Source organism: Scyliorhinus torazame, chromosome 1 (genome assembly GCF_047496885.1).
Source record: "Scyliorhinus torazame isolate Kashiwa2021f chromosome 1, sScyTor2.1, whole genome shotgun sequence".
Lineage (NCBI taxonomy): Eukaryota > Metazoa > Chordata > Chondrichthyes > Carcharhiniformes > Scyliorhinidae > Scyliorhinus > Scyliorhinus torazame.
In genome coordinates this window covers 364288494-364297285 of record NC_092707.1, presented here as the reverse complement: position 1 = coordinate 364297285, position 8792 = coordinate 364288494, and the positions used below count along the sequence as shown (strand labels likewise).

Genomic DNA, 8792 nt, shown 5'->3' with positions numbered 1-8792 from the left:
CCGCTCTGAGACAGCCCCCCCCCCCCGCTCTGTGACAGCCCCCTCCCCACCCCCCGGCTCTGAGACAGCCCCCTCCCCACCCCCCGGCTCTGAGACAGCCCCCTCCCCACCCCCCCCGGCTCTGAGACAGCCCCCTCCCAACCCCCCCGGCTCTGAGACAGCCCCCTCCCCACCCCCCCCGGCTCTGAGACAGCCCCCTCCCCACCCCCCCCGGCTCTGAGACAGCCCCCTCCCCACCCCCCGGCTCTGAGACAGTCCCCTCCCCACTCCCGCTCTGAGACAGACCCCTCCCCACTCCCGCTCTGAGACGCCCCTCTCCTCCCTTCCCTCCCGCGCTCTGAGTGACTGACCCCTCCCCCCGCGCTCGGAGTGACAGCCCCCTCCCTCCGCGCTTTGAGTGACAGCACCCTCCCCGCGCGCTCTGAGTGACAGCCCCTCCCCCTGCGCTCTGAGTGACAGGGCAGAGGCCAGCAGACGCCAAGCAGCACCAGCGACGTTGCCTTGCACTGACGCATTGCAGGTACGACCCAACCAATCAGCGACCGCAGAGGGAGCCGAGCCGCCACGTCGGGCTGCATCTGCCTCCGCGGGGCGAAACAAATAATCCCCAGCTGGAGGCTTCCGGCTGCGGGGTTGTGTGTGTGGGGGGGGTTTGTTGACGGTTAGCAAAGCGGTGCTTTATTTGAAAGGAGATGGCGGATTAATTCGAAGCTGGGTTGCTAGTTTTTCTTTGAGCGGAGGCTGGGGTGGGTGCGACGGCCCTCTTTGGGGAGGGTAATGCGCGGTGGGCGGGGCTGTGCGGAGGGACACAGCGGCAGAGGGGTGTTAAGCAGTGGCTGTGAGCGGGCTGTTTATAGTCAGTGGCGGTGAGGGCGGAGAGGAGTTCAGCCGCGAGCGGGGCAATCGGCAACCAGTTCACAACGGTGCAGAAATGGTGAGTCCCGCCCCGGCTGTCAGTCCCCGTCCCCTGCCGTGGAAGAGATTTGGATTTATTCCCCTCCCCGGTGGTGTATTTTCCGTTGGACTGCAAGCGGACATTTCTTTAATCTGTATATTTTCATTTGCCCCGTTCCCCTCGGCAACGTGAGACGACGCCTCTGTGGAGCTGGGAGATGGAGGGCGAGAGCCGCCGGGCCACCACCGCGGCCCATTAGTCGCCGTCAACCGCTATCGACCTTGGTCTTTATTCTTCGCTCTTTCCTTTTTATTTTGGGAGGGGTGGTGGTGGAGTTCGGCGTAGGAGAGGACGAGCGGGGCAGGAGGGAGTGGATGTCGGCAATGGGTTGCGGTGGGTGAAGGGGTCGTTTCCACCTCCCGCCCCGTTCCCCTTTGTACGGTGGCGGCGGCGACCTTACCCGAATGTCGCTCCTCGCACTCAGCCCGATCCTCCCCGTGCTCTTGCCGCTGCGGGGAGGGAGCTAGAGGGGGCGGTGGTGGTACTGTCGCTGCTGCCGCCGCCGCCTTTTCACCTCATCCCGAGGGCGGCGGTTCTGACCGTTGGAGCCTGGCCCCGCGGGGGGGGGGGGGGGGGGGGAGAGCTCGAGCGGGGACAGCTGGAGAGGTGAGGGAGCGCGGTAACGGCTGTCCCGGGGGAGGGGGCGCCCGTGGTAACGGCTGTCCCGGGGGAGGGGGCGCCCGAGGAACGCGGTAACGGTCCCGGGGGGCCCGCCGCCCCCTCTAGCTCCCAGCGGCGTTTAAAAAGCGTTAACGTCGAAGGTTTGAATTTATTTCCGGGGGGGGGGGTTGGAGTTGTGCAGCTCACGGTAGGGGAGTTGTCTGCCCGGGGGGGGGGGGGGGGTTGTCGACCTCGGGAGATGGCTTGGTTTTAAGATTATCGGCACTTCCGGCTGCAGCCGCACGCAATGCAGAAGGAGTGGAGCGGACTGCAGCGTCTCCCTCACTGCCGATTCCGGGGGGGGGGGGGGGGGGGGGGGGGAGCATTCGACTCGCAACCAAGGGGTGCCAGGGTTGGAAAGTGACTCTTCCATTCAGCCTTAGGATGCCTTGTCCCTCCCTCTTTCTCGGGGGCTGGGCCGCCCTGCGACTTGCTTAAAGTTTAGCTTTTTTTCTTCAGGGCTTGATGATCACTGGGGCTCGGGGACTGACTTGTGGAATTTGAGCCACTCCCTCACTGGCTACCGCTGCTTTTCTTGCCACCGCACCCATTGTTGGCAGTTTGCACTTGACTTTTGAATGTATTTGACCTATATGGAGTGAATCGATGAGCTGCTTTCGAGTGCTGTTGAACAAGTCTGTATTTACCAAAAAGTTGGGTTTTTAAATGGAGTCCAGTATTATTCACTTACTAAGGCTGGGTTAGTTAAATTAGCCTGCCTACTGTAGCCATTGATTTAATTACATCATGAAACATCCCTCTTTGGAACTGTGGGTGCAAATTTTAAATTCAAAAGTTTCACTTCTGAAGACTTATGTTTTGGCTGTTTGATAAAAGTAGGGGATCCTTGCACTTGGTCGTCTCGAAATTTGTCTCAGCCAGAGTCAATGTTGCTGGCGAGGTATCGTTATTTTAAAACATATATTCTTGCATATTATCTTAACCTGTGGACACCCTCAGCAATGTTATCTTGGGCATCATGTCATTTTTTTGTTGTTGCAAACGAATGAATGAGTTGTGTCATTTGGCCCAATTTGTGATTTTCTTGCCCTGTCATGTAGCCTGATGTATGATTAGTTCATAATCTGTAATTCTCCTTTTCAGGCTGATCAACTAACAGAGGAGCAAATTGCTGGCAAGTATTCAAAAACTGCCCTAATTGTTTGCAGCTTGCTTTTGTGTAAAAATCTCTTATTTTGGAGGAGGGGGGTGGGGGTGTGGGTAAGATATTCAAAGCTCTGTTTTAGTACTAAAACGTTTATAAATATTTATGTTCTGTAAATTATGGTGCAAGAAATCTGATGGGGCGGGTGTAAATTTAATCTCAATTGGTACAGCTGGGAATAAGTTATTGTGGTTGAACTCCAAGTAATGTAACATTAACGTAAGGTTAATTAAATTGACCATCCTTGAACTTTGGTTCATTGTTACCATTTAAAGAGCTTGCAAATTGTCCACAAAGTACAACCAACAGACCAGTGAAGTGATTCCTCTATGCATGGCTTTGCATTTCCTGGTTGTACTTGGAGCTTTGTATAGAGAGTGCATATGCATCAGTTGGCATTGAACATTGCCAGAACTAATTTATCTAGGGTGGGTTGGGGAGAAGTGAACAAGATAAATGATTGGGTTGCCATTTTTTTTGACGGAAGCATTTTTGTGGTCTTTCTGTAGTAAATCCATGTGTTAAACCAAGCTGGTTATTTGAATTAACAATATCTAGTCAATAAACATCTGTACTGTTTTTGCCAAAGTTAGATTTCGACCTTGGGATTAATACCCTATATTTAGCTGGGCCAGTTAAAATCAGTAGTTTCAACCTTCTGGCCGTACAGTATATCTGAGAAATCTGCAACTTTTATCTTTAGAGTAACCTAATAGTGAAACCTCCATTTTTGCAATTGGCATGATTGTGTTAGTTGGGACCTTCACCAGTTTAGCAATAAACTTGATCTGTATGTTGCCTTTCACAACTTTAAAGAGTAATTTACATTATGCTTTAAAATAGTAAAATTGCATGCATTCGGTGCCTACTGTGCTAGTATGTCTCTTTACAATAGTGAATTTTTCCCTCCTTGTAGAATTCAAAGAGGCCTTTTCACTCTTTGACAAAGATGGAGATGGTACCATAACAACAAAAGAACTTGGGACAGTTATGAGATCACTAGGACAGAACCCAACTGAGGCAGAACTACAGGATATGATCAATGAGGTTGATGCTGATGGTAAGCAGGAGGAGCAAAAATCCCTCATTATGCATTTCCTATTACTGTGTGCTGTTTTCACAAACCTCCCTTTTTTTGGCAGGAAATGGAACAATTGACTTTCCAGAATTCCTGACAATGATGGCAAGAAAAATGAAAGATACAGATAGTGAGGAAGAAATCAGAGAAGCATTCAGAGTGTTTGATAAGGTATAGTGTACTTGTGGCAATTCAAGTTGCTAGAAAGTGAGTTTTCTGCTACATTATGTGAATTACTATGTGCTTCCAGGTTAAGCTCCGTGCAGTTCTTCCCCCCCTAGGTGGACTTGGCCAGGCTAGCATTCCACTGCCTTAATGTGACTCTGAACCTCATTCGAGATTACTTTTGCTGTCCCAAATTGGAACATTTTGTTTTGGCACTGGGCTTTTGGCCACTAAATTAGATTGAGACTACAGTTTTTCAGAAAGCCTTGAAGCAAGTGAACATAGAGACTTCTCTTAATATGGTTTGCATTTTAATTTAAGGGGACTAACTTGCATTTTATATTGTAACTTTCACACTGGCATTCAAAGCATGTTGAACAAATGCAGCACCCAATTTTGTGCACAGCAAGACTTCATAGACAACAAAGAGTACAGCATCTGTTTCTGATGTTGGTTGAAGTATAATATCGTCCAGATTACTGGTCGAGGATAATTGCCCAGGATACTGCAAATGTGGATCCTGTTCTGAATCACAACACAGGACCTTCATCTGCTTGGGGGGTGATGTTTTGTCTGGAAGTGCCACTTCAAAAGTGTGTTGCTGTTTTTGTAACTATCAGCCAAAATGATGTATTCGCCCAGATTGGACCTTTAGTTCACAACCTAACTTTGGAGCAAGAATACTATGACTTGCTTGCATGACCCTTTGATACCAGCATTTAACTTTCTTGATAATAATCTCAAACTGTTGGGATTTTTTTTGTTTCCAGGATGGTAATGGTTACATTAGTGCTGCAGAACTTCGTCATGTAATGACAAACCTTGGAGAAAAATTGACAGATGAAGAAGTTGATGAAATGATCAGAGAAGCAGATATTGATGGTGATGGTCAAGTGAACTATGAAGGTAAGGGAAGTTGCTATCTCTTGTGCATCCTCTTCCCCCCCCCCCCAATACCTACATTGGTTCAGTATTTCGATTTCATGTCCAATTACGGTAAATTGTGTTATCCGGCACTCTTCTACCAACCAGAATTTGTTACGAGAATTTCTGTTCCTGCGACGAGAACCATCATTTTATCAACCTGAAGCAATTGCCAAGCTATCTGGAATCCATACAGTGCAGTAGGAGGCCATTCGGCCCGTCGAGTCTGCACCGGCTCTTGGAAGAGCACCCTACCCAAGCCCACACCCCCACTCTATCTCCACCCAACACTAAGCACAATTTTGGACACTTGAGGGCAATTTATCATGGCCAATCCACCTAACCTGCACATCTTTGGACTGGGAGGAAACCGGAGCACCCGGAGGAAACCCACACGCACACGGGGGAGGATGTGCAGACTCTGCACAGACAGTGATCCAATCCGGAATCAAACCTGGGACCCTGGAGCTGTGAAGCAATTGTGCTATCCACAATGCTACTGTGCTGCCCATTACCTGTACACTATTTTATAATTGTAGCTTATTTTAATGTACTGTTAAAGATTTTATTTGCTGAGTACTTTCATATTGGTTCATTCTGCAAGAATTGTGCTATATTCCATTGATGATTGGAATTCTCCATTCACCTACTTTTGATCAGCATCCCCCATTCCCCGCACAGAATACATTTATTCGTCCTCACTTGAACTTTGACTGGAAAGGCTACCAAATTGTTATTTTCAGGATCTCCCTGGAGTGGATGACCGCTAATTTTTTTGCGAAAAGCTGCTTGTGATTGTCCCATCCACCAGCATATTGTTGCTGAGCTAAATGGACATCTGCAAAATGCAATTATTTTGAAATTGTGTATAGTACTTGAAGTGAAAAATGTAATTATTCAAACAATAGCTTCAACCCAAGGAAGTTAACTATACAATTAAATGCTAACTTCAGGTTTACTTGCTCATTGGGTGTGATAGCAAGGTACCTAATGCTGATCACTATAGATGTAATAGTGAAGGGAAGCTTTATGAAACTAGTCTTTCCATTATGCTATTGTGCTTCTTTCTTTGCTTGAGTATTAATTGGAATCCAAATTTATTTGTAGAATTCACAAATCATTTCAGCTTTGAATTTTATTTATGACTACCCCAAGTTTGTGCCATGGTAGTGATCCAATAATTCTATTGCCTTTCTCACCCCAGACATGTGGATATAAAATATCCCTTATTTCAAAAGTGTTTTTAAACAATCTTTTAACAGGTTATAAATTTTAAAGACTGGAAAGTTCACCAAATAAAAAAAGTATTATTCTGCCATACACGCCTGCTGATAGAGTGACCTATTAGCCTGTTTACTATCACTAGATTTCTTATTCACTGAGGTAATTCTAGAAGTTGGAGATTCTGAGTGGGTAAATATGGATAGTACTGCTAAATTACATCCGAAATGTTGGGTTACCTGCATCAGAACTAAGGACATCTATCAGCATCTGGTTGTTCAGGAACCTCAACACTGACCATCATGCTTCATTTATAGTTACTCATTACAAGCAATTGACTAATTTTAACTCTTGGATTTACTATATTGGAAATCTTTATGCAATGATCTTGCTATTCAGACTTAATCAAAAGAGGTTATCCAATTGATTTGGTTTATAACTTTTAATAAAAGCTGGATGGCTTCTTGTGTCTAAAAGGTGCTCCAATTCAGATATGCAGTGATTTTGGTTGTCGCAGGGATGGGGGTGTGGACCATGAGTATTGCTGCTCTGGTGTTTACCAACAGTTGTGCTCAAAATCCTGAACTTGTTCAGCTGCCTGAACATGGTTGTCAAATATTTGCTGCTCAACCCAAGTACCCATGTATTGTTTCTCTCCTCTTCCTTCCACTCCCCCCCCCCCCCCCCCCCCCCCCCCCCTTGTTTCTGTCTATCAATCTGTTGGCTTGATTCGTTTTCAAAGATTGTCGATAAAACAAATGGGAATAATCGTTTTGATATTCCAACACTGCATCAGTCAATTGTTCCAAATGTGTTCAATCAATGGGAGTTGAAACGTAACTTGTGCACGGTGATTTGAGATTAGTCTTGATGCTTTGCTTTGGAAATTAGAGTGACATATTTTTCTTCTTTTACAGAGTTTGTGCAAATGATGACTGCAAAGTGAAGATCTTGTACATAAAACCTTTTAATTTTCTTGTAAAAAAAAATAAGCATTGTTTATTTGCCTTTCCTTTGTTTGTAATTTCTGTAATGTTTCTCTCCTGCCCCAACTGTCTATAACATGTGCATGTATAGTGGGTAGAGTAAGTCCATGTTGTTTTCCTTCCCTTCAACAATATCTTCTTGTCATTGTTTTCTTTCACATTTGAGACAAGACTTTGGTGTAACAAAAGTTGCATGTGGCTTTATCTTGAAGTGCATCCAAGCTCTTCTACACATTCAAAGCTACATAAGGACTTGTGGTTTAACGAGGGATCATCTGGGTATGCTGCTGTGAGGAAATGGCTGGTATCAGCATGTGTTGCATTGCTGTTTAAATGCAGAGTTATCACTCTGCATAGAGTAAGGACAGAAAGCCTAAAATTTCTCAGCATTGCACTATAGCAAAACGGGTGTATCATCCAGGTACTCGTACACTAAACCTTTTTGTATTTGCTGTTCCATACAAGGAAGCATTCTTGTTTTCTTACTGTGCTCTTTCAAAATTTTGTTTAGCCACTTAGTTCTTTCTGAAATCTGCTTTGGCACTGACATGCCTGAAATCCATTCCAAGTTGTATATTTTTTTCCAATAAAACTACAATTTACCCAAATAACTTCAGTAGTTTTTGTTCCTATTGGACTAAAAATACTAGTTTGCAAAAGACTGTTGGCTTTCATATTGTGTAACCATTTAAATTCCAGATGCACATGTTTGATACTGGGAAAATCTTTTCCTCCTGATCTACGCTTGTATTAAACTAATGAAATAATGCTTTGTTCTCCATTTTGACCAAAAAGGTCAGACTGGTCCTACGAATTTATGCTAAATCTTCCATCAAAAAGATTCTGTTCCTAGATATAAAATCACAAAAGACACTGATACCTTCACCAAGGGGTTCAGCTCTGTGATGCTACTCTGTTCCAGTGGTACTAACATTCAATGTATATCTTGGTTGAATGGGAAGCTGAATAAGGTGGATTCTGATGCAGGCTGCTAAGTGTGGCTATAACCTCTGGGAAAGGCTAGCCTACGTGAACAACAAATCCACTAGCTAAATTTATTTCATTTTTTGATCTTTGCCACCTAGTTGCTCCATGTTTTGACATTACTTTTAAGCTTTTGAGTTATGCTGAAATGCTTGAGTAAATTCTCACATCGAGAACTGCATGGCGTGGTAGATAGCATTTAAATTACAAATCCGAGTGCCCAAATTAGTCTGGCTTTTAGAGAACTGACGTAAAACTGGCTCACAAACCTCTTGCTGTCGGTACAGCATAATTGATGCTGATGTCTAGTACCATCTGGATTCAAAAATCCTTTACCCCAGGGAAGTTTCCAGGCCAGGAGGCAGAAAAACATATTTGCCTGCTTCTCAAACACAGCATCAGTTGTCTACAAGTATTATCCATGCAGAATTCTACACACACCAGGTAAATACTAAAGCCCACAAATTAAATATCCTTAATTTTCAATTAATTTTGTAAATATGAAGTCAACTGTTTCTTTACTGCTGGACACTTCTTGGGTGTATGGATTATAGTACACAACCTCTAATGTACAGACCACAAGTGAAAATAGGAAATTTTGCTAATTCATTCAAATGTTACATTGTTTATTTCATTTCTTTATAAATGCATAAT

The 8792-nt window shown here is 44.9% G+C and overlaps 1 protein-coding gene across 2 annotated transcripts; it reads left to right on the top strand.

Annotated features, from left to right (window-relative positions):
• Window positions 1–807: 807 nt before the first annotated feature.
• Window positions 808–7765, top strand: LOC140426392 (calmodulin-1). 2 transcript variants are annotated; one of them, XM_072511111.1, is made up of 6 exons: window positions 808–934; window positions 2720–2750; window positions 3697–3840; window positions 3923–4029; window positions 4794–4929; window positions 7086–7765. In XM_072511111.1, exons 1-6 carry the CDS (start codon window positions 932–934, stop codon window positions 7112–7114), a joined length of 450 nt encoding a protein of 149 aa, XP_072367212.1. In that variant the 5' UTR covers window positions 808–931; the 3' UTR covers window positions 7115–7765. The 2 variants fall into 2 exon arrangements, with proteins under 2 accessions (XP_072367212.1, XP_072367201.1); XM_072511100.1 differs by lacking the exon at window positions 808–934 and adding an exon at window positions 2409–2516.
• The last annotated feature ends 1027 nt before the right edge of the window (window positions 7766–8792 follow it).